Source organism: Nelumbo nucifera, chromosome 1 (genome assembly GCF_055504915.1).
Source record: "Nelumbo nucifera cultivar China Antique chromosome 1, China Antique-T2T, whole genome shotgun sequence".
NCBI lineage: Eukaryota > Viridiplantae > Streptophyta > Magnoliopsida > Proteales > Nelumbonaceae > Nelumbo > Nelumbo nucifera.
The window spans coordinates 125,329,784-125,353,707 of NC_142649.1; the positions used below are offsets into that span (position 1 = coordinate 125,329,784).

At 40.9% G+C, this 23,924-nt stretch overlaps 1 protein-coding gene across 1 annotated transcript in view; it reads right to left on the reverse strand.

The window, feature by feature from the left end:
* Window positions 1-237: 237 nt before the first annotated feature.
* LOC104609757 (V-type proton ATPase subunit d2) overlaps window positions 238-23,924 on the reverse strand; it is a 35,039-nt gene continuing 11,352 nt past the window's right edge. The window contains exons 2-10 of the mRNA XM_010276139.3: window positions 17,387-17,507; window positions 3,246-3,353; window positions 3,068-3,170; window positions 2,229-2,309; window positions 2,062-2,147; window positions 1,875-1,934; window positions 1,746-1,794; window positions 916-1,050; window positions 238-639 (exon numbers count right to left, since the gene is read on the reverse strand). Coding sequence (XP_010274441.1) covers window positions 508-639; window positions 916-1,050; window positions 1,746-1,794; window positions 1,875-1,934; window positions 2,062-2,147; window positions 2,229-2,309; window positions 3,068-3,170; window positions 3,246-3,353; window positions 17,387-17,507 — 875 coding nt within the window. The 3' untranslated portion in view covers window positions 238-507. The remainder of the gene's footprint in view (window positions 640-915; window positions 1,051-1,745; window positions 1,795-1,874; window positions 1,935-2,061; window positions 2,148-2,228; window positions 2,310-3,067; window positions 3,171-3,245; window positions 3,354-17,386; window positions 17,508-23,924) is intronic.

The window sequence follows — 23,924 nt, forward strand, 5'->3', positions numbered from 1 at the left end:
TTTATTTATTTATTTTTTTCATGCATTATAATTACTTTCGTTCTATAGTTTGATTTTGTTAGGAATTGCAAATTTATAATTCTGATTCACCATTCAAAGAATACAATGTTATAGTGTTTTATCCAATTTTATGTCAATTTCAAGTGTTTGTGTGGATTCTCAAAAAATGAGGCTTGTTTCACAAAATATTTATTTATTTTGTCACCTACGTACAAGATAAATTAAAAGATAAAGAAATAATAAATGCGACCTCAGTCCTCCATAATGTATTACCGGGCAAAGATAAAATTCAATTTGAAAACTTGTTTGAAAATAAAAAAACACTGAATCCATACACGGATTTCTTTCCTATCTTATTAATAATTATTAACCCGTGCAACTTAGAAATAGTTACATGGGAAGTAGCAGCACCAATCTCTGCAACCTACAACAATAAAATAAGAGATGTAGAAAAGAATACAGAAAAGGCCAGGAACTTTTCATTTTATGTGATGGATTTTGAAGCATCTAAAATATAAACACGACACTGTCATGAACTCTGGACTTCTGGTTCTGAGCCACACACTCAGATATCCACATTAGGTTCCTGATCTCCTGCTCTCTTAACCTCATGTATGCGAAGAAAACACCATAATGGAACTGAAAATCAAAAAGAAAATCAATCATCATTCTTCATGTTGATAACATCATAGTGTAAGTAAATAAAATAAAAAAGTAAATGTAAGGCACTTTTTTACCATAAATGGACTAGTTAATAGATTTATTAGTATAGTTTCGTGTCTTGAAACACTTTCTGGCTCAACAAATTGACCAACCAATCTGTGGATTTTTGAGCTTGCAAACCATGAAAGCTCAAATTAATATTTACATGAGAATACAAAACGAAACTGGTTTCATGGTGCCCGAAGTATGTACCTGTTGTTCGAAGGCCAAGCAGAGTCTTTTCACCTCCTCTTCATAAAATGCTTTGTCTAGCATTTGGCTCTCTCCATAAGATAACTTGGCAAAAATAGACTGGTAAGCAGGATATTTCTCCAGGGCACCACGAACCTACAGCAGTAATCCAATCCATGAAAGGCTATGAGTAGAAGCACAATGAGTTGAGTATCGGAAAGAATGACAAGGAAAAGTGAGGACTATACATCTAGAAAATAGAAATCAAGAACTCTATTGGGGTTCATGTCAAAATAATTAGGTTTTTTAATTGCATTTGTATTAAATATATGCAGGTTATTCTTCAGAAAAAGATACCACTACACTTACAGACAGGATATTTGTGGTTCTCAGATTGAACAAAACAAGAGGCCAACGATAGTGTTTAGTCCTTTTGCAAGGATTAACATTGCGTAAGGAGCATAACAGTCACTTAAATCATGAAAATACATTTTCATATCTAAAAGTTTTTTCTTATATACATTACAAGTCAACCATTCATAATTGACCAAACAAGTAATGCACAATGCTGACTAACAGGTCCAACTTAAGAAAGCAGTCATGGTTCTTAAAATTAAGTCATGAAAACGCATTCTCATAAATTCTTGTTATATACATTACAAATCAACTATTCACAACTGACCGGACAAGTAATGCACGGTGTTGACTAACAGGTAAGCCCAACTTAAGAAAGCAGTAAAGGTTGCTAACATTTTATTTCATCGAACAGTGGAAGGTCCTTTAAAAGAATACAAACAAGGAAAGAAGATAATCCTTCCAAAGTTGAAGTGGAATTCTGTAAAGAAACTTACCTGATCAACGTCTTCACAGACCGCAAGTTCCTCATGCCCATAGGGATATCTACAAAGCAGAAATACACCATAATTAGTAAAACCTCCATCCCAGGATACAAACAAAATAAGCTTGCAGGAGAATCTTACAGCAAACCAAAATTAGAATAAAGCTTCTTGCGGTCATCCCGTGTCAGCTCAGTGCCAATACTGCAAAAAGGAAACCATAGGCATGTAAAAGTTCCGTATGTGGAAGTGTAGAAGAGTATCAAAATACCTAAAGAAAACTGGCAGAATGAGACAACAACATGCACACTTGTATACAGTTATACACTACCTGTTTATTGTGATATTGACAGCCCGTTTGTCAGCCTCGAAGGCTAAAAGGTCAGTCATAATCTCTGCAGTAGCACCTCCAAGTTTCTGCTTGAAAATATAACTTTAGACGCTTTCACATAGATTTCAATAGATCATTTCTCTATAAACTTTGTAAATAATGCTCACCTTGCAAAACTTATAGAAATCTTCAAGGTATGCCTTGTAAAGAGTGTTCCTCATAATTTCAATGTTCATGTCATCCAAGTCCTATAGAAGGTGCAAAACAAAGATAATGAAATAACAGTATAAATGTGGAAACAACCATTTTTCATGCTTAGAAATGAAGTTTTGTCCTCTCTTAAACAAAATTGAAAAAACAGATCATTTTCAACTAGTGCATATTGACAGATTCTATCTGAGTGACAAGAAGCAATATTTAAAATTAGAAATTAAATTATGAAGTATACCTATCTATTGGACTACAATTTAAGAGTGTCTACCTTTTAAGTAGGCTAAATGAAAGAATATATTACTAATTGTCCCAAAGCTAATTTATATCCCACCATATAAACGTTTAAAGGTTACAAAGTATTAATGTCCTACAAACTGTTCACATAAAAAACCACGGAAAACAATTTTTTGGCTTTAGAAATTCACTGCTCATGTTAGGGGTGTTTGTTTGGTTGGTTTAGCTAGAACCGAGAACCTAACCAACATTTTGGTTTGGGCATTCTAACAAACCGAACCGAACCACTCTTGTTGTCATAACGAACCAAATTCAATTCAGTTTGGGCCCATTAACAAGCTCGACAAGTTAATAAATAATATATGTATTAATAAATATTATATATTATATTAATAAATAAAATTTGTAATAATATATATATATACATACATACATACATACATATGTATTAATATATATTGGTTTATTCTGTTTTCGGTTTGGTTTGGTAGCCGAATTTGAACGCTACCTAGCTCATGTGCTATAAAAATGCAAATATCTAAATTCACCAGGTCAATACCTCAGACGTAATGCATTCAGAGAAATATGGAGCCAATGGTGTGTCAACAAGCACTAATCTGTAAAGCTCACGCATATTCTGTGCTACTGCAAGGCTAGCAATACTGAGAAAGAAAAAGAAAATGAGCATGGACTGTTAAGGATCAAAAACTAGATGAATTGCTTGATAAAGACATTACCTGTCAAACATTCCCAAAGGGTGGCATTTCTCTAATAATTCTTGAACATCCCTCTCATGTAAAGTTCCAGTTACAATAAGAACAACATTGTCAATCATGTGACCATACCTGGAAAAAACAACAAAATACAGAATCATTGTCTGTCCTAATTTTGATCTCAACACCTTATACTTTTTACCTCATCTTCCTCTCTCCTTCAACAAGAAGGGGGGAGATCTTATGGAGATGAACTAGGATTTAGTCCTACGGAGCATTTGGGAGGAAAGGAATGCTAAAATTATCAATGACAAGAAATTGGAGCCACAAAGATTTTGCCCCGATAAGTATGGCTCCTCACACCTTTTACTACAGAAGAGTTTAAGTGATCTTTCTGGATTTGATAATTAGAAGATTCCAAGGAAGTATCTACAGACAGCCATTACAGCAGGGTGGGTGCCTCTTACCCCATTGTGAAGCTAAACATAGACAAAGGAATAGAAATCTGGTCTATTCTTGGTGGGAGGAGCTGCCAGGGACAGTACAGGTGAAATAAAGTGGTGCTTGTAGTCCCAGCAGGAAAAAAGGGGTTCATTCAGATCTGAGATTTTGGCCTTTGTTGATGGGATAAGACTAGGGTATGAATCTGGAAGGGAACTTCATCAAACAGGAGATTTTCAAGTTGTTTTTAGCAGAATGGAGTTTCATTTAGATGGTCCTAGTATTTGGATCATTTTATTCAACAGGTTAAATCTTTGGCATCCAAAATGAATAACTTATTCAGCTTGATTTGAAGATCACCAAACTCCTTTGCAGATAGGGTATCACAAGAGGGTTTACACATACCCAGATAAACATTTCCATTTCTAGTGCAATCTGAAAAGCAAACTTAGTGTGCCTAACGATTCTGGGAATGGATTCAAGTGGCCTTTTCATCATGCATTAATCAAGCTTCATATCTATGTCTGCACTTAAGTTTTCTACTATGTGTGTACTTTTTTGTATATTTATTAGACTGTACCATTACTTATAAGAAAGGGAATGGTCTACATTGAGAAATTCCTAAAAACATAATTAGTAAATTAAGACCAATGTCAAACAATATCCACTTCTTAGAAAAACCATCAAACTCCAACTACTTCATTCACCTGGGTAATTCATCTTTCTGTTTTCTCATAATATTATGGCCTTAGACCTAGCACTTTAGCTTCATGATAAAGCTCATCAATGAAATAAACACTTCTAGTGAGACAATCCACAACTAAGTTACCAGACATGGGGACCTAGGTAGACAGGATCTTCAATCTAGAGGACAAAGGTCTAGTTTCTCCAGTGTTCCTCCAAGGTCCCCTAGCATGACAAGCCATTCTTTAGATAACGACTTGCTTACCTCCCTCCATAACAATCCTCATAAAAACTAAAAATAATGAAAAGTTTAGCTCTTGTAGAAGATAAATCTAAACTTTAACAAGGATGCTTGTACCTGGTGGAACTGTGAAGGTAAAAAGAATGGTGCCAGAAACCAAGGGTTTACAATGAAATGGCACTTGGTCTTGGTATTGATGAGTTATGACAATTTACCACCCTAATTAGCTGGGAAGCATGCCAATTGCGTACAACCCTCCGATCCCTAATAGGATGGGGTAAGAAAAGATGTCATCTCTTTTACTCTTTATGTTATTTCTTGTGAAGATTAACTATTTAACTTATTCTGCATGAACAGAAATTTTGTCGTTTCATGTTATGCATCCCTTCCACCATTTTGTGCTTCTCTCTCTCTCTCTCTCTCACTCTCTCTTCATATTTACCTAATTCACTGAAGCCTCCATTATTCTAAATGTTCTCCTAGCAAAACCTTCTGAACCATGTAGTCATGGATAAACTAGTTTTAAGCAAGTCCATATTTGTTTTTCATGATAACTTTGTTTACGTATACACTGCTCTCCTTATTACCAGTGTTGTAGAACTTGAGCGCTCAGCTTGCTTTGAATCCTGGTAGTTGAGTGGATTGTTTGGAGTGGAAGGCTCTAATCTTTTGCGGAATATGAATATTTCCATCACCATTATAGAAAATAATGACAAATGAACATTTTTTCTCATTCCACCATACAGAATTGTGAAGACATGAAGGTTTTAAGGAAAGAAACGAAAACAACAGGCTGAATTCCTTGTGTCATATTAGGGGTGGGGGTTCTGACAATTCAGTGCCTGAGGTAGGCCTTTCCAGGGAAGTTGTTAGGAGATGGATTATGTCTTGGGGATCGTCTTTGCCAGCATAGATTCTGTAGAGAACATTGATGTGGGCCCCACAGCTGTGGTCCCACTCTGTCCGTAGGGTAGAATGTATCTAGTCACAGCTGTGGTCATTTTTCTATTCTGTTATTCCTAGTTTCAGTTTTATATTGTTTGTTATTTGTTAGCAGTTATGATGTAAACACCAAGGGCAGATATGTCCTTTCATGTAACTAGCATAACATATATATATTAACTTAAAGTGGCGGCGGCAGAATATTGACATTCTGTTCTTCTCCTCAAAATCTGTGTTCTACTGCTCTTTCACCACTCTTTCTTCTACTTCTTCTTCACTTTCTCTTCTCATCGAACCTGAAATCTCTTAGTGTTCAAGACTGAATAGCAGTCCTGAAAACCTACATGGTATCAGAGCCAAGTTAGGGTTTTTCATGCGAGTCTAATACCAGCCGACTACATGAGAATCTCCTAGGACTGAAAGCTGAAAAGGAGGAGTTCGCAGACTGATTCTTGGAGATCACCAGAGGTGCTAGCAGCTGTTGGAAACTTGCTAGGGTTGCAGAGTGTTGGTGGTCAGGAAGGATCAGAGAAGACTAGGGTTCAGGTAACCCTAGAAGGCAGCGAACAACTTTTCCTTGTAAGTTGTTTACTTTCTAAGAGAAGTTCTATCAGAGAAGATAGGTTGGACCTATCTGGAGGGGAAGGCCGAACCATTCTAGTTCTTTCTCTCTTCGATTCACTAGGGTTTTACAGCAAACCCTGGACTGAACTGTGTTTCTCTCTACTCTAGGGTTTGAAAGTGATCTGCGGCAAGTCCTAGTGTTTGACTGAACCCTGTGATCTACCTAGAGCTACTCTTAAGTTTATTGGTAGGTCTGATCAGATTCTAGGGTTTCTTATTAACCCTACTGCAAGCTCATCTATACAGTTTGGACTGTGCGACTGAATTGCTTCCTTTCAGGACTGATTAAAACCCTACTGCAAGCTCATCTATACAGTTTGGACTGTGTGACTGAATTGCTTCCTTTCAGGACTGATTAAAACCCTAACTTTCCCTAGCATATCAGTTTCTTTTTAAGCTGTTCTCAGAGTTCTAAGGGGTTAGAGATCTACGGACAGCTACTGCTGTGTTGGCCAGTTGGTTTCAGATCAGAATTATTTCAGTTTTGTGCACATACACTGAGAATACAGTTCAGGCCTATACTGTTTTTGATTGTGATTGGTGGTTCAAGTGCTGTTTTGAGACTTGACAGAAATGGAGTCTAAAATTCAGGCAGAAGGCAGCCTTGGGAACATCAGTTATGGTGGTATTTCTGAGATGGGTGGTCAGATTACGACCGTAAAGTTTGATGGATCAAACTATTTGGAATGGGCCCAATCAGCCATGATGGCTATTGGTGGAAGAGGTAAATTAGGGTACCTCCTGGGAGATATGAAAGAACCTTCCAAGGGAGACCCGACATATACCAAGTGGCTGCAAGAAAACTACTTGGTTATGACATGGTTGTGTAATTCTATGCAACCTCATATTAGCCGGAATTATTTGTGGGCAAAGACAGCTAAGGAGATATGGGATGTTATGAAAGAAACTTACTCCTAACCCCTTAATGTTGCCAGAGCATATGAATTGAAATGTGAAGTGAACACACTTAAACAAGGAGAGAAACCGGTGTCGGTCTACTTCTCTACCTTGAAGTCCCTGTGGCATGAGATTGATCACTTAGAGACTCTTGAGTGGGAGAGTCCCAAAGATGCTCAAACCCATAGAAAGCACATCGAGACAAATAGAGTGTTTGAGTTCCTGGCAGGACTGAACTCAGAATATGATATTGTGAGGTAGCAGATTTTGACTAGAGACAGTGTGACTCTCTCTCAGGTTTACTCATTTGTACACAGTGAAGAGATCAGAAGGAAGGTTATGATGCAACCTCACACACCCACATCAGCCTTTGTAGCGGCTACACCCAAATCAGGGGATGATTTAGAGAAGGACAGGAGGAAGGAAGACAAGAAGGATGTAGTATGTGAACATTGTAAGAAACCCAAACATACAAAAGAGACATGTTGGAAACTGCATCCCCACTTAAAATAATACTAAATAGAGGGCCATTACCCAATGTTGGTGCCAGCTATTTGGGGTTACGAGGGTGGACTTGATACAAACCTAAACCTTGGCAATTTTTACAAGTGGCTGCTCTTGGACTCAAACCCTCACTCTCACACTTCTCAGTCTGAGAATTTACTATTTCAAGAAGAAACAGGCATTTGTCGACATTATTGCTATCTGTTGTACCATATGCCAGATCATCCAAAAAATAAAATATAAAGGGCATGCAGTCTAAGGTCTTCATAAGAAAGGATCTTAGCATGTCAGAGTAACGGTTGACCTGCAATGGTTCTGTCAGTGGGGTACAGATATTTTTTGTTATTTGTTGATGACCATACCCATTTTTCTTGGGTTTATCTCATGCGTTCACGAGATGAGGTACCTTCCCTGACCCAAAATTTTCACCAAATGATCCTAACCCAGTTTGATGCCAAGATCAAAGTTCTCAGATCTGATAACGCAAAGGAATACTTTGCTAAATCATTGGCATCTTATCTTCTTCATCATGGGGTTATCCACCAGAGCTCTTGCCCTCATACACCTCAACAGAATGGAGTTGCCGAGAGGAAGAATAGACACATTTTGGAAGTGGCTAGAAGCCTCATGTTTACTTCCAATGTCCCTATTCGCTTCTGGGGGGATGCTATTCTCACGGCGGTATACCTTATTAATCGGGTCCCTTCCAGGGTTCTTGATATGCGATCTCCTTTTTCCCTTCTACACCCACGTGAGGACTTGTTTTCTATTCCCCTTAAGACATTCGGTTGTACTTATTTTGTTCAGCTTCTCGGACCCCATCACTCCAAGTTCGAACCCAAAGCCTCTAAATGCATCTTCCTTGGTTATGCACAAACTCAAAAGGGTTATTGCTGTTATGATCCTGTCTCCGGGAGGAAGTTTGTCTCCATGGATGTCACTTTCTTTGAGGGGACACCCTATTATCCTCGGGTTGCCCCTCAAGGGGAGAGTGGTGAGAGTGGGGGTTTGAGTTCTTGTCTTCAGGGGGAGAGCAGTGAGAGTGGGGTAGTTCCTTTACCTATTCCATTGGGTGATGAGAGCTGCAATGGTGAGGGTAGTCAGAGGGATCAGGAGTTGAGGGAAAGCTGCAATGGTGAGGGTGGTCAGAGGGATCAGGAGTTGAGGGTTTATTACAGGCGGTGCAGGCAAGTTGATCCTGATCATCAGCAGTCCAGACCAGCTCCAATCTCATCTGCAACTCCAGGTCCAGATACTACAGTCCCAGAGCCCACAAAGACTTCCCCTACAAATGATCTTGACCTTCCAATTGCAGTTCGTAAAGGGAAACGACATTGTACCACATCCACAACCCACTGTATTTCCCATTTTTTATCCTATGGTCGCCTATCTCCTACCTACAGGTCCTACCTTAGCTCCATTTCCAATGTCCCTATTCCAAGAATAGTGCAAGAAGCCCTATCCGTCCCTGAATGGAAAGATGCAATGCAAGTTGAGATGGATGCCCTGTTGAAAAACAACACCTGGGAGGTAGTTGATTTGCCAAAAGGAAAGAAACCGGTTGGATGCAGATGGGTATTTACGGTGAAGCATAATGCAGATGGATCTATTGAGAGGTATAAAGCTCGGTTAGTTGCAAGAGGGTTTACACAGACTTATGGAATAGATTACTTGGAGACATTTGCACCGGTAGCCAAGATGACTACTATTCGAGTCCTATTGTCCCTTGCAGCAAGTCACACTTGGCCTTTATACCAAATGGACGTGAAAAATGCCTTTCTGAATGGAGATCTGCAGGAAGAAGTTTACATGCGTTTGCCTCCTGGATTCTATGATGCAGAAATAGGTAAGAAGGTCTGCCGGCTCAACAAGGCTTTGTATGGTTTGAAACAGTCACCTAGGGCTTGGTTCGATAGATTCAGACTATCACTTGTGAAGTTTGGATATGTACAGGCCCAGTCAGATCATACCCTATTCATCAAGAGGGTGGAGTCCTCTTTGACACTACTGGCAGTATATGTTGATGATATTGTGGTCACAGGGAATGATAGCCATGAGATTGAGTCTCTTAAACAGCTTCTTCACCAAGAATTTGAGGTGAAGGACCTTGGTGTACTCCGGTATTTTTTGGGTATTGAGGTTGCTAGATCCAAACAGGGGATTTTTATATCTCAGAGGAAATATGTCCTAGACCTGTTGGCAGAAACTGGAAAGTTAGGTGTCAAGCCTACAGATACACCAATTGAACAGAATCATAGGATTAGTGTCGAGAGTGGGGAGCTTCTTGAAGACAAAGTTATGTTCCAGCAACTGGTGGGAAAGCTCCTATATCTCTGCCTCACTCGGCCAGATATTACTTATGTTGTTAGTGTTGTCAGCCAGTACATGCATTCTCCTAGAACCACACATCTTCTTGCGGTAGAAAGAATCTTAGCCTACTTGAAGAGATGCCCAGGTAGGGGTATACTATTCAAGAACAACCATCACATGAAGGTGGAGGTCTATACTGATGCTGATTGGGCTGGGAGTGTTGATGACAGAAGGTCTACCTCAGGATATTGTGCCCTTGTGGGAGGAAACCTTGTCTCCTGGAGAAGTAAGAAACAAAGTGTTGTCTCCCGGTCAAGTGCTGAAGCAAAATACAGGTCCATGGCCAATGGAGTGGCTGAAATCCTTTAGCTAAGATCTCTACTTGAGGAGTTGGGTATTGAGTATGAGAAGCCCCTGATGCTTGTTGGATTGAAGTCTTTGTATGTATGAGTATTCGGCTGATAAGAGTTCTTATTAGCCTATACTTAAGTTTAAGTTGTCCTGTACTGGGCCTTTGTTAATGGGCCTAATCCTGTTTAATGTTTTAAGTTGTCTGGGTGTCCCATCACTAATCAGGGGCATTCTAGTAACTTCCTGTATCATTGTACTACACCATAATATAAATAATAGTACTGTCGACTGAGTGGAGAGTTTGACATTCCTGCATCTCTTCTTCTTCTTCTTCTCTTTTCTGCTACTTCGGCTACAGTAATTTAGCTTTCATGGTATCAGAGCATTAGCTTCTTCCTGGTTTCAGCCGGCACACACTCTCTTCTCTTGTTGTCTTTTCATCTCCTCTCTCCCTTTTCTGGGTTGCTGTAGAGAAGACCTAGGGGTGTAAGAGTAAAGCAAGTTCGAACCTAGGGTTTCTCTTGGTTGTGGGACTCAAGGGAAGTAAGACCCAGAAGTAGATGTCCTACTAGGTTATTTCCAGCAAATAGTAGCTATTTGGCTATTAAGAGAGGTCTGTGTAGGACAGACCTAGTTGAGGATTGATTTCAGCAGTCCTAGCACTAGTCGAAAGGGGCTTAGCTACTTCTACAGTTACAGCTTCGGTGCACCAGCAAGACTCGCACAGACTTAGCTTCTTCTACATGGCCTCGAACTGTTCACTCACTACTGTACCCGAACTGTTGCAGTTTTTGGTTCAGCCCAAGTGAAGTCTATCTAGTGTTCTACCAGCACTGTGAACACTTCTACCATCATAGCAATGTGGCAAACAGCTCTAAGTTCAGGGTGGTTATCAGTCCGAAACCCCTCACCACTGCTGTGAGATTACCTAGGGAGCTGCCAGCTCCAGATTGTTCAGCACTATGAACCCTAGTTGAGGACTGATGTCAGCAGTCCTAGTATTGGCCGCAAGGAAGGGCACTCTCTTTACAGTTGCAGTACTCAAAGTTCAAGTGGAGTCTGCATAGCACAATAGTTGAGAACCCTTAGCTTCAGGTCGGTTACCAGCCCAGAACTCCTTGCTTGCTGTTGTAACTGAACTGTTTCAGAACTGTGACAGTCTCGGCAAGTCTGAAACTGTGTCGAGTGCTGTCAGAACCTGCTGTGGTCATTTCAGCTAATCAGATCTGCTCCAGAACTGGTTCAGAACCTTCAGAACTGTTTCGGCTAGTCTCAATCAGTGTCACCTACACAGTGGCTGCAGTCAAGATGTCTTCAATACCCAGAGATGTTTCTTCTAGAGATAACAGGCCTGTGGCAAGTGGGAATTTTGTCACCAGCAACAATGATGACAACTCACAAAATACACCAACAGTGTCTTCTTCTCCTATGGGACAGGTTGTTGATTCCTCTGGAACTGGTACATTGGGCTTCTCTGCTAGTGAGGTTGAGATCCTTAGTAGGGCATTAGCCCGTCTAAGAAATAATTCTTTTGCTTCTACATCTCTTGCTAGATCAGGTACAGCCTCTGCCTTCAGTGCCACTGGCTCTATTGACTCTACTTCTTGGGTTATTGATTCCGGTGCTACTGACCATATGACACATATGTCTTCCCTATTCTCTTCATATCATTTGTTGTCTGGTCAGGATAAGATGAGAGTTGCTGACGGGTCTTTCTCCACTATCTCTGGAAAGGGAATTGTTGACTTAAGCAAGGACCTCTCTCTTAAATCAGTTTTACATGTTCCCAGTCTTACCTCAAATCTCTTGTCTGTTTCAAAACTTACCAAAAATTTGAACTGTAGTATAACCTTTTTTCCTACTCATTGTGTCTTCCAGGACAGATTGACAAGGAGAACGATTGGGTGCGGTCATGAGTATGGAGGCCTCTACTACCTTGATGCAGACATCGGCTCAGCCTTACAAGCATCTGCTGCTAGTAATCCGGAAAGTGTGGAGTCAATAGCTAAGCTGCATCTTTGGCATGCTAGGCTAGGTCATGTGTCTTTCTCCTCATTAGAAATGTTGTTTCCCGAATTGTTTAAGGGCATTCCAAGTCAGAGTCTAACCTGTGAAGTATGTCAAATGTCAAAACAATGTAGAACTGTGTATCCAATTTCCAGCAATGAAATTTGTGCTCCTTTTGATTTGGTTCATTCTGATGTCTGGGGCCCTTCACCCATTGTTTCCTTTGATGGCTTCCGGTACTTTATCAGTTTTATTGACCACTACTCTCGTTGTACATGGATCTACCTGTTAAAAGGACGGGATGAAGTACCACGGATAACCATGGCATTTTGCAAGATGATTGAAACACAGTTTAATAAGAAGATTAAGCAATTCAGGTCAGACAATGCTGCTGAATACTTTGAAAAATCCTTGAACTTATTCCTGGAAGATGCTGGCATACTACATCAGTCATCCTGTGCTTATACTCCTCAGCAGAATGGAGTTGCTGAGCGCAAGAATAGACATCTATTGGAGACAGCTCGAGCCTTATTATTCCAACACAAAGTCCCCAAGCAATACTGGTCTCAAGCTGTACTTTCTGCATCATATCTGATAAACCGGATGCCATCTAAGGTGTTGGGTATGAAAACCCCTTTCTCTGTTTTGTGCCCCACTCTTCCAGACTTTCCCCTTCCTCCTCGGGTCTTTGGCTGTATATGTTTCATACATGTGAAGGATCCAAAGAAGACTAAGCTAGATCCTAAGGCTACAAAGGGAATATTCTTGGGGTACTCTCCTACACAAAAGGGTTACAAGTGTTATGACCCTGTCTCCAAGAGAAAGTATGTCACCAGAGATGTGGTGTTCTTTGAGTCTCAACCCTATTTTCAGTCTTCTCAGAATCCTCTTCAGGGGGAGACTAGTGGGATGGAAGAGGATTCTCATTCTCCCTCCTTTTTTGTTCCCCTATCTACCTCGGGTCTTCCATCCTCTCCTCCTACTCCTTGTTGTGACATTCCGGGTCAACCCAGTGAGGCTCCCACTGTGCCGGTTACCTCTCCTGATGCTGCAGATGTTCTTGAAGGCTCCAGTAGGCAACAAAAAGAGATACTTACATACAACAAAAGGAAAAGGGGTCCTCAACCTCATGACAGCAACCAGTTGGACTCAGATCAATCTGTCTCTACAATCCAAGGTAATTTCAACTCCCATACTTCTGATTTGGATCTTCCTATTGCTCTCCGTAAGCCTATCCGCTCTTGCACCACCCGGCACCCTATTGCTGATTTTGTTTCTTACTCACATTTATCTCCTGCCTATCACTCCTTTGTGTCTGCTCTTTCCTCTGTGCGTGTTCCTTCTAGGTACTCAGAGGCTGTGTCTGATCCAAGGTGGAAAGAAGCTATGAATGAAGAGATGAAAGCCCTAATGAAAGCAAGAACTTGGGAATTAGTGGATCTGCCAGAGGGGAAGACCACTGTTGGGTGCAAGTGGGTGTTTACTGTAAAGCACAGGGAGGACGGGTCCATTGAAAGGTACAAGGCCAGACTTGTGGCAAAGGGGTTTACTCAGAAAGAAGGGATTGACTACAAAGAAACCTTTGCCCCGGTAGCAAAGCTCAACACAATTCGGGTTCTATTGTCACTAGCAGCAAATTTTTCATGGGAACTTCATCAGTTGGATGTGAAGAATGCCTTCTTAAATGGTGACCTTCATGAAGAGGTATTTATGGAACCTCCACCAGGCTATGACTTTAGTAGAAAGGTGTGCAAATTGAGGAAAGCATTATATGGGTTGAAGCAATCTCCCCGTGCATGGTTTGAGAGGCTTTGTGGGGCCATGAAGAAAGTGGGGTACACTCAGAGTGGTGCAGACCATACCTTGTTCATAAGGAGACAGGATAGCAAACTTACTGCACTCATTGTTTATGTGGATGATATGGTAATTACCGGGAATGACTTGGAAGAGATAAAAAGACTGAAGGAGTTTCTAGCTTCTGAATTTGAGATCAAAGACTTGGGTCATTTGAGATATTTTCTTGGGATTGAAGTTGCCAGGTCAAGAGAGGGAATCTACATATGTCAGCGGAAGTATGTTCTTGACCTCCTAGAGGAAACAGGCATGATGGGGTGTAGGCCAGCAGATACTCCAATGGAACAGAACCATGGCCTGCAGGAATCAGTAGGGGAGGACTACTATGATAAAGAGAGATACCAAAAATTGGTAGGGAAGCTGATATACTTATCCCTCACTCGGCCAGATATTGCTTATGCTGTGCATGTTGTCAGTCAATTTATGCACTCTCCAAAGATTCCTCATATGAAAGCAGTTGAAAGGATTCTCAGGTACTTAAAGACTTGCCCAGGGAAGGGAATTCTCTTCAGGAAAAACAATAGAATTGAAATTGAAGCCTACACTGATGCAGATTGGGCTGGGTCTGTTGGAGACAGGAAGTCAACCTCGGGTTACTATACATTTGTGGGAGGAAACCTGGTCACATGGCACAGTAAGAAGCAGAATGTAGTGGCTAGATCAAGTGCAGAAGCAGAGTATCGAGCTATGGCCCATGGGGTTGCTGAACTCTTATGGCTCAGAACTCTTCTTAATGAACTTGGCATTAAGGCTGAAGGTCCTCTTAGGCTGTATTGTGACAATAAAGCTGCCATCAACATTGCCAACAATCCCGTGCAGCATGACAGGACAAAACATATTGAGATTGATCGGCACTTTGTTAGAGAAAGAATTGTCTCGGGTGAACTCTGTGTGCCTTATACTCCATCTGAGATGCAAATTGCAGATGTACTGACTAAAGGGCTGGCAGCAACAAAGTTTAGGGACATGCTTGGCAAGCTAAACATGATTGATATCCATGCTTAGCTTGAGGGGGAGTGTTGGATTGAAGTCTTTGTATGTATGAGTATTCGGCTAATAAGAGTTCTTATTAGCCTATACTTAAGTTTAAGTTGTCCTGTACTGGGCCTTTGTTAATGGGCCTAATCCTGTTTAATGTTTTAAGTTGTCTGGGTGTCCCATCACTAATCAGGGGCATTCTAGTAACTTCCTGTATCATTGTACTACACCATAATATAAATAATAGTACTGTCGACTGAGTGGAGAGTTTGACATTCCTGCATCTCTTCTTCTTCTTCTTCTCTTTTCTGCTACTTCGGCTACAGTAATTTAGCTTTCAATGCTGTACTGTGATAATCAAGCCGCCATTAATATAGCACATAATCCAGTACAGCATGACAGCACCAAACACATTGAAGTTGACCGCCATTTTGTGCGAGAGAGGGTCTCATCTCAAGAAGTATGCCTCCCTTACATCACATCCAGTATGCAACTAGCAGACATCCTCACTAATGCCGTATCAAGAAAGAAGCTAGAGGCGGATTTATCCAAGTTGGGAATGATGAATATATACTCCCAACTTGAGGAGGAGTGTAGAGAACATTGATGTGGGCCCCACAGCTGTGGTCCCACTCTGTCCGTAGGGTAGAATGTATCCAGTCACAGCTGTGGTCATTTTGCTATTCTGTTATTCCTAGTTTCAGTTTTATATTGTTTGTTATTTGTTAGTAGTTATGACGTAAACACCAAGGGCAGATATGTCCTTTCATGTAACTAGCATAATATATATATATTAACTTAAAGTGGCGGCGGCAGAATATTGACATTCTGTTCTTCTCCTCAAAATTTGTGTTCTACTGCTCTTTCACCACTCTTTCTTCTACTTCTTCACTTTCTCTTCTCATCGAACCTGGAATCTCTTAGTATTCAAGACTGAATAGCAGTCCTGAAAACCTACAGATGCTGTGGCTTGTATTTTATTATTTTCTTTTGCTTTGAGATTTGGCCTTCATCTTTCCTATCCTGGCCTCTCTTTGCCCAAGGGCTTTTGGTATTGTACCTTTTTATTAATGAACTATCTTGTTGTAAAAGGAATAGAAAAAGAAAATATGAGAAAAATACATGCATACTTCCAATATTTTAAGCTAGATTCAAGGTGAGTTTTGGGACAGTGATAATCTTTTCACTAGATGTAAAGTGTAATGAGTCTAATGACAAGCCGCTCAAATGTCTATTCCTGTCACTCTTCTCTGTGACAGAGAATATATATATGTCTCAGTTTTCTATTTGTTCCTATCTTTGTTTTGGGTGATGCCTCATCAGCTTGCTTTCTTTTGTAATTTTTTTTTTTATTTTAATAAAACTTTCTTTTTATTGATCTTCAAAAAACATTGTTGTTTTAAAATGTTTGACAGTTGCAACCTGTTATCATTTATTATATTTACCAATGTTGAGTATTTAAATGGATGATCTCTAGTTGAAATTTGTTAACAGGGGCAGACTAAGGAAGCTGGGCACCTGGGCTAGCGAGAAAATACTTTTAGATGGACAAGTAATTAAAGGGATCTAGGATGGAGAATGATGGACCTACAGGTTAATAAGCTTGATATTTAATTACAGTCAGTAGTACTGGACATTCTAAAGTAACTGTAGCCTGTATGTATGCTAAAAGTGGTGTGAAAATGAGTTTAGGTAAGGTGTATGCTAAGCGTGGCTGTGATAGGATTAATTTCTCCTGGACCTAGGGAATTAACTAAGTGGATGATTTTAGCTTTTGGGTTTCTCTGCCTAGCTATGGGAGTAAGTATGTTTTTGAGAAATTGAAAATAAAAAAGGCTCACTTGTTTGAGGATGAAATATGTCCAAATAAAGCCTTGAATTACGTTTCATGTAACAGGAGACCCTACATTTATTCTGGGGGTCAAGGAGAAGCACAAACCACGGGATACTGTAGAGTCACAATATTTAATCGTCATTCATTACTTATCAAAATAAAAAGCACAGCATAGAGCTTTATCTAAGGTGTGGTCAATCTACTGGGGGTCCTCTATTAGTCGACATTATCTTTATGATTGTAACTTATTGCTATTGGATTTACTGCCCATCTTGCTTTTTATTTTTTGTCTCATCATCCCAACCTTTTAAGTTTATGGTCTCTATATTTATTTTTCCTTTTTTATTAATAAAATTCTTTTTACTTGTTGCTGATTTAAAAAAAAAGGATCAGCAAGCAATCTCTCCAATTAATTAGTCTTCTTGAATTGTCAAGGTATGCTACTAACAAAATAAATGCTATGAAATTCTATAAAGAAAAATCTGAAGCTATACTTACGTTATATACTCTAGGAAGGTCGATAGGGGCTCTGTCGCTTGGCACAACATGTGTTTATATTCATCAACCAGCTTAAGAGTGCATTTCTCCACAATTGTAGTTGTATGCAAAGGGGAAGGCTCTGCAGGAAGCTTATAAGAAATCAGTGATTTAAATGGTACAGGAAATTCAGAGAGACATTTGTCAAGATTAACATTGGTGGCAAAGACAACATACAGCAGCCAATGTGGAACCTCAAATGTACAAAAGGACCTAATAAATGGGACCAAGTAGTCCAGATCCAATTCAATAGGCAAAGGGCATAAAAGATAATAAATATACTTCTTATTATGAAGGTGATACATTTTTTTAACTATAGACCAATGTTTTACACTGTTTTGTACTCTGAGAAGTTAAAAATGGTTTTCCCCAGGATTATTGTATCATCAATACCTTTTTTTTTTTGATGAATATCATCAATACCTTTTAATGGTATTAAGAAGATCTAGATATTTATATGCAATAAACTTTGGTACAGAATTAACCCATAATAGTAGTGTTGAAGTTCAACCTGCCCTAGAATTCTGTCTTGTTCGTTGACTGTAAAGTAAAGTAAACAGCAAGAAGTAGGAGAGGAAAGAAGAAGAGAGAAAAGAAGAAGAGAGAAAAGAGAGAAGGTCTGGTTCGAATTAGAGAAAAAGTTATCCCTAGATTCGGCCAGACCTGTTATTATATTATTAACTTATTGGAAAAGACGTAAGTGCCCTTATTTAAGTAAGAGGCACTCGAACTAACATAACAGTACACATCAACATTCTCAACAAGTACAAAGACCGAAATACCCCTTCACTAACACCACTAACACTCCCCCCTCAAGCTGGTGAGTATATATCATATAATCCCAGCTTGTTACATATGTAGTCCACTCTCCCCCGACTCAAACCTTTTGTAAACAAGTCTGCCCACTGGTTTCCCGTACTAACATATGCAGTTTCTATCACTCCATTCAGCACCTTCTCTCTCACAAAATGACAGTCAACTTCGATGTGCTTGGTTCTTTCATGAAACACCGGATTGGAAGAGATATGAACCGCTGCCTGATTGTCACAATAGAGCTTCATTGGAGTACTGATGTCATATCCTATCTCCTGTAGAAGGTTCCTTAGCCACACTAATTCACAAGCAGTATGTGCCATGGCCCTATATTCTGCTTCTGCACTGCTTCTTGCCACAACTGTTTGCTTCTTACTTTTCCACATTACCAGGTTACCCCCTAGAAAGGTGCAATAGCCTGTGGTAGATCGTCTATCAGACATAGAACCTGCCCAATCAGCATCGGTGTACCCTTCTACTACCAGTTTTCCACCACTCCTGTACAGAAAACCACGACCAGGAGCTCCTTTCAGATACCTCACAATCCTTAGCACTGCATTCCAATGTGGGACCAAAGGTTTCTGCATGAACTGACTCACCACACTAACCGCAAATGAAATATCTAGCCGAGTAATGGTTAGATAGTTTAGTTTGCCTACAAGTCGTCGGTATCTGCCAGGGTCTTCAAATACTTCACCTATATCACTACTCAGCCTCGTATTTGTTTCCATAGGTGTCTCAGTCGGTTTAGTACCCAACAATCCTGTTTCTTCCAGTAAATCAAGCACATATTTCCTCTGACACAAATTAATGCCATGCTTAGATCTTGCTACCTCTATGCCCAACAAGTATTTCAACTTGCCAAGGTCCTTTGTCTGAAAGTGTTCCTGTAGGAATGCCTTCAATCTGTCAATGCCCATTTTATCATTCCCAGTCACAACGATATCATCCACATACACCACCAATATTATTTTGCCTGCCGAAGAGTCAAGACTGAATACAGAGTGATCAACTTGGCACTGTTTCATACCAAACTTCTTGACCACCTCACTGAACCTACCAAACCATGCTCGAGGGGACTGTTTAAGTCCATATATAGCCTTCTTAAGTCTGCATACCTTACCATCCTCCCCCTGAGCAACAAACCCTGGTGGTTGCTCCATGTAGACCTCCTCGAGCAAATCACCATGCAAAAAGGCATTTTTGATATCTAGCTGATGTAGAGGCCAATCATACATAGCTGCAAGGGAGATGACGACACGAACTGGCCCTATCTTAGCAACCGGGGAGAATGTCTCTGTGTAGTCAATGCCATAGGTTTGGGAGTACCCTTTGGCAACCAGCCGCGCCTTCAGGCGCTCAACACGACCATCTGGCAAGTACTTAACACTATACACCCACTTACAACCGACAACCTGCTTCCCAGGAGGAAGAGCGGTGAGGTCCCAAGTGTGATTATGATGCAGAGCAGAGGGCTCTTCTTCCATAGCACGGCACCACTCTGGAGAGATAAGGGCTTCCTGGACATCCTTAGGAACAACCACGGAGGATAACAAAGAGATGAACTGGCGATGGGAGGCGGAGAGGTAAGTGAAACAAAATTGGAAATAGGGTGAAGGGTGCAGGTACGTTTACCTTTCCGAAAGGCAATAGAAAGATCTAGGTTGGAGGCTGGTGTCGGAGTTGGAGCTGGAACTGTCGACGGTGATGAAGCCGGAGGAGCTGCAGCTGGTATACGCGGGCGATGTGTATACACGTGACAGATGGGTGGACGGTCAACAGACGGTGGCACCGGAGGCAAGGACGTAGGCATGACTGGAACCAGAGGAGGTGGATCAGCTACAGGAAGAGGAAGAGGAGGTGGTGATGTGGAGGAAGCAGCATCACCAGACCCCACGAAGAACGGAGTAGACTCGAAGAATGTAACATCAGCACATACCAAGGAACGACGAGAACTGGGATGATAACACTTGTACCCTTTCTGAGTTCGGGAATAGCCAAGGAAGATACACTTCGGGGAACGTGCATCTAACTTGTCAGTCACAGGACCCAGATTATGAACGAAGCAGACACACCCAAGTACCCGAGGAGGAAGCGGAAACAGAGACATGTTGGGGAATAAGACACTAAAAGGAGAACGACCATCAAGAATAGACGTGGGCATCCGATTAATTAAGAAACAAGAGGTGAGCATTGTATCGCTCCAAAAGGTTTTGGGAACATTCATGTGGTGCATGAGGGAGCGTGCCGTTTCTACAAGATGTTGGTTCTTTCTCTCAGCAACCCCATTTTGTTGCGGAGTGTAGGCACAGGAAGTTTGGTGTATAATGCCATGTTGGTCCAAGTATTCTTGAAAAGATGAAGACAAGTATTCACGACCATTATCAGAATGGAAAATTTTGATGTGAACGCCAAATTGATTGCGGATCTCAGCATAAAATTTCTGGAAGATGGCAAATAATTCACTTCTTTCTTTCATTAAATAGAGCCACGTCATTCTTGAACAGTCATCAACAAAAATAACAAAATATCTGTATCCATTATATGACAGCACTTTATAAGGACCCCAAACATCTGAATGAATTAAAGAAAAAAAACTTGACACACGGTTATCGACCCTAGAACGAAAGGGAACACGATGGTGTTTCCCAAATTGACATGACTCACAATCTAAAACAGAAAGTTGACTCAATGAAGGGATTAAGGACTACAACACTTTCAGCGAAGGATGACCAAATCTACAATGCCACTGGAGAGGAGAAATGGATGACTGAAGGGCCATTGACGTTCGTCCACCACCATCAAGATAAAACAGTCCACCAGCTTCATGCCCTCCACCAATCTTCATCCCCGTCTTGAGATCCTGAAAAACACACATAGAGGGGTAAAATGTGATGGAGCACTTAAGGGACTTGGTTAGCTTACTAATAGACAGAAGATTAAATGGAAGCTTAGGTACATATAAAACAGAGGATAGGGATACAGGGTCTAGGTCAACATTACCAACACCACAGATAGATGATGTGGAGCCATTAGCAAGGGTAACAGATTGTGATGTTGATGAAAACACACCTGGAGTTCCCGTCATGTGATCGGAGGCTCCAGAGTCAATAATCCAAGGGTTGGGTGTGGATGCCAAACAAGCCATACCTGAGTGTGCAAAGGTAGTTGTGTTCTGCTGCGACTTGGATTGAACAAACCTTTCATACTCATCCCGAGGAACACTCACCATCTCCTTGCCTGGACCATCTAAGGGAGTAGAAGGCATCGGGTCAGCTGACCGGTTCTCCTGTCTAGAGCTGAAACTGGTGTCACTAATCATGGTATGGTTGGCCCACGTCGAGGGAGGACCATGTAAGTCATAGCAGTAGTTAATAGTATGTCTATCCAAACCACAACGAGTACACTTCCGTGGACCTGAGCCACGTCCTCTACCACGAGCTCCCCCTGAATCTCTACCTCTAGTACGACCACCACCACGGATATGTGTAGGTCCACCACTACCACTCCTGCCAGGCTGGGCTCCTCGAGCCCCACTTCTGCCATCTTGACCTCTCGGTACTGCAAATGCTGATTTATCTAAGACATTAGAATCCATAGATCCAATGGAAGCCCTCCGAAGACGAGCAAACACCTCCTCTAAAGATGGAAGAGCAGATCCCCCTAGTATCTGGGCTTGTACTGGTTCATACTCGGACTTCAGCCCCACAAGAAACCGTGTCACATCAAGCTGCTTTCGCTGTTGCTGTTGGTTGAACTTTGACATCAGAAGTGAGAGGATGATAGACGTTTAACTCATTACGGATATTTCTCACACTGGCATAGTACTCCTCAAGGCTCTGATTTTCCTGTTGCAGATTGAAGTATTCCTGATACAGTTGATATACCCTAGTGGTATTATCCTGACCTGAATGCAGTTTCTTAGCATGATCCCACACCTCTTTGGCTGTGTCAAGAAACATGAAGTTCACACTGATTCTGGGTTCCATACTGTTCCACAACCATGTGATGATCTGTGCATCTTCCTATTCCCGGTCTTCATACTCCTGAGAATTAGCGGGGGGTTTCTCCTCTCTTATGTGCTTCACTTTCTTCTTCGCCTTCAGAAAAACCTCTACAGACTTGGCCCAAGGGACATAATTCTCTCCATTCAGTTTAATGGAGGTCATTTGGACATTCAGGTAGTCAATAGATATCATGACACTAGGTTTATTGTCACTATTATCTGCCATTGTCGAACTCCCTTATCACTGAATTCTGAGCACTACACACTGCACACTACACACAGACACTTCACCGAAATCTGCACACTGATCACAAACCCTACTCACCGAAATCTGCACACTGATTTCAGCAATATTAAATGCTGAAAACTACAACACCACAAACCCTACTCACCGAAGTCTACACACTAATTTCAGCAATATTAAATGCTGAAAACCACACTTGTAACACCACAAACCCTAATCCACAGCTACCGGAAGTTTCACCATTAAGTAGACACTATTGCCCTCCGAATCACACACAAACCAGAATAAACCCTAGCATACTGCAATCTGAAAACCCATCATACGAACTGTACTACACCTCTCATGTATTCCATAACAGAAAATATGCATAAAAAAACTTTACCTCATCGCCTGAAGGCCAACCACACGAAGGACTGAGACACCACTGCACCACACGTACCGGCCCTAATTAGGGCTTAGAAACCACAGCAACCAATCACCAACGACACAATTGGAGGCAATAGGAACCTCCAAGGGAAGAGGGCGATCAGTCCTTTTCAGCCCTTTTCCCAGTCTCCAACTCACAACTGAGAAACCCAAGAGAAACCCTAGTTCAAATGCACAGAAGACAGAATTCTAGCAAGTCTGATTTGTTTAATGTGGCTCTGATACCATGTTGAAGTTCGACCTGCCCTAGAATTCTGTCTTGTTCGTTGACTGTAAAGTAAAGTAAACAGCAAGAAGTAGGAGAGGAAAGAAGAAGAGAAAAAAGAGAGAAGGTCTGGTTCGAATTAGAGAAAAAGTTATCCCTAGATTCGGCCAGACCTGTTATTATATTATTAACTTATTGGAAAAGACTTAAGTGCCCTTATTTAAGTAAGAGGCACTCGAACTAACATAACAGTACACATCAACATTCTCAACAAGTACAAAGACCGAAATACCCCTTCACTAACACCACTAACAAGTAGCAATAAGAAGATAAAAGTCGTGGGCCAGTGGATAAAAGTTATTCCAAGTAATCGGATTTGAGGTTTCCATATTGCATAAAAGATTGCATTTATGGTTTGGACTGCTTTCCTTGCCAAATGCCTTATAATGAATTGACTAAGTACTAGAAGAGAAATGCCATTATTTGATAATACTGTAGCCTGTATGGACTGGTTGATAAATTCACCAATCATATTTTCTTTATTGCCATTCCAGTCAAGTTCTATGGAACCATTTTCTAATTACTATTGGGAATAATTGGAGTTTTTTTAGGCATCAACCATAGATATCTTTTTGTGCTGGCAACTAAAAGGATTAAGCAAAAGAGGTAAAACTCTATGGTCATCTTCCCTTTAACATGGAAGGAAAGAAATTTTTGCATCTTTGAGAACCCAAGACTCAAATAGAGGCAATGTTGAGGAAGGTGGGTGCAACATTCTCATGGCTACTGTATACAAGGAATACAG